The 1,015-nt window shown below is 65.7% G+C and overlaps 1 protein-coding gene across 1 annotated transcript; it reads right to left on the reverse strand.

The window, feature by feature from the left end:
- Positions 1-7: 7 nt before the first annotated feature.
- On the reverse strand, positions 8-1,014 carry LOC130575923 (G-protein coupled receptor 12-like; the record flags this gene model as incomplete). The annotated part of the gene is made up of 1 exon (XM_057370163.1): positions 8-1,014. A coding segment is annotated over one exon (858 nt), but the record flags the coding sequence as incomplete, so codon positions are not given.
- Between the last annotated feature and the right edge of the window lies 1 nt (position 1,015).

Below are 1,015 nucleotides of genomic sequence, written 5' to 3' on the forward strand. Positions count from 1 at the left end.
CTTTTTCCCTTTTTTTCCTCTTTTTGGCCATCTTTCCATGGAACGAGATGTGCTGACCGGGGTGGGGGCTCCTCCCGGTAGGAAACAATAACGACAGAGGGGAAAAAGAGAAGGAGGAGGAGAGCCAGGGAGCACCTCTGGCTCCGTGCTCAGTCCTCACACGTCGCTGGATGTCCTTGGTCTGGAGGAGAACGTGGAAGGGATGCACCCGCAGCAGGCCAGCCACAGCGACTTCTGGATGTCTGGGTTTCTGAAGGCGTAAATGATGGGGTTGATGAGCGAGTTGCAGGTGGCGGGCAGCGCCAGCGAGTAGGTGTAGACCGCGGGGTAGCTGGAATCGGCCACCAGGGAATAGATGGCGAACGGRATCCAGCACAGGGCGAAGGTGCCGAGGATGAGCGACAGCGTGGAGAGCCCTTTGCGGGTGGAGGTGGCCTGCGCCGTGGCGATGAACTGGTGCTGCACGGCGATCTGCTGGGCGTGCCGGAAGGCGATCTTGCAGATCTGCAGGTAGAGCTGCATCATGAGGGCGAAGAGGAGCAGGAAGGTGACGGCCAGCACGGCCGCGTTGTCCTTGGTGACGGGCCGCAGGATGCTGCAGGCGCTCTGGTCCCGCAGGCAGTTCCAGCCCAGGAGGGGCAGCAGCCCCACGCCCAGGCACAGCAGCCACATCAGCAGCACCATGGCGCAGGTGAAGCCCAGCGTGCGCTCGCTGTGGTAGGTGAGCGCGTTGTACAGCGACAGGTAGCGGTCCACGGTGATGGCCAGCAGGCTGCAGACGGAGGCGGAGAAGGCGGCCAGCAGCAGCCCCGCCGCCGCCAGCTCCGCCGCCTCGCTGGGCGGCCGCAGCAGGTAGCGCACGGCGAAGTTGGCCACCAGCCCCAGCCCGGCCAGCAGGTCGGCCAGCGCCAGGCTGCCGATCAGCAGGAACATGGGCGCCCGCAGGCTCGGCGTGTAGAACAGCACGGCCAGCACCAGCGCGTTCTCCCCCGCCACCGCCGTGCCCGTGGCGCAC

This window comes from Malurus melanocephalus, unplaced genomic scaffold (genome assembly GCF_030028575.1).
Source record: "Malurus melanocephalus ecotype Western Australia unplaced genomic scaffold, MMel_1.1 scaffold_120, whole genome shotgun sequence".
Taxonomy (NCBI): domain Eukaryota; kingdom Metazoa; phylum Chordata; class Aves; order Passeriformes; family Maluridae; genus Malurus; species Malurus melanocephalus.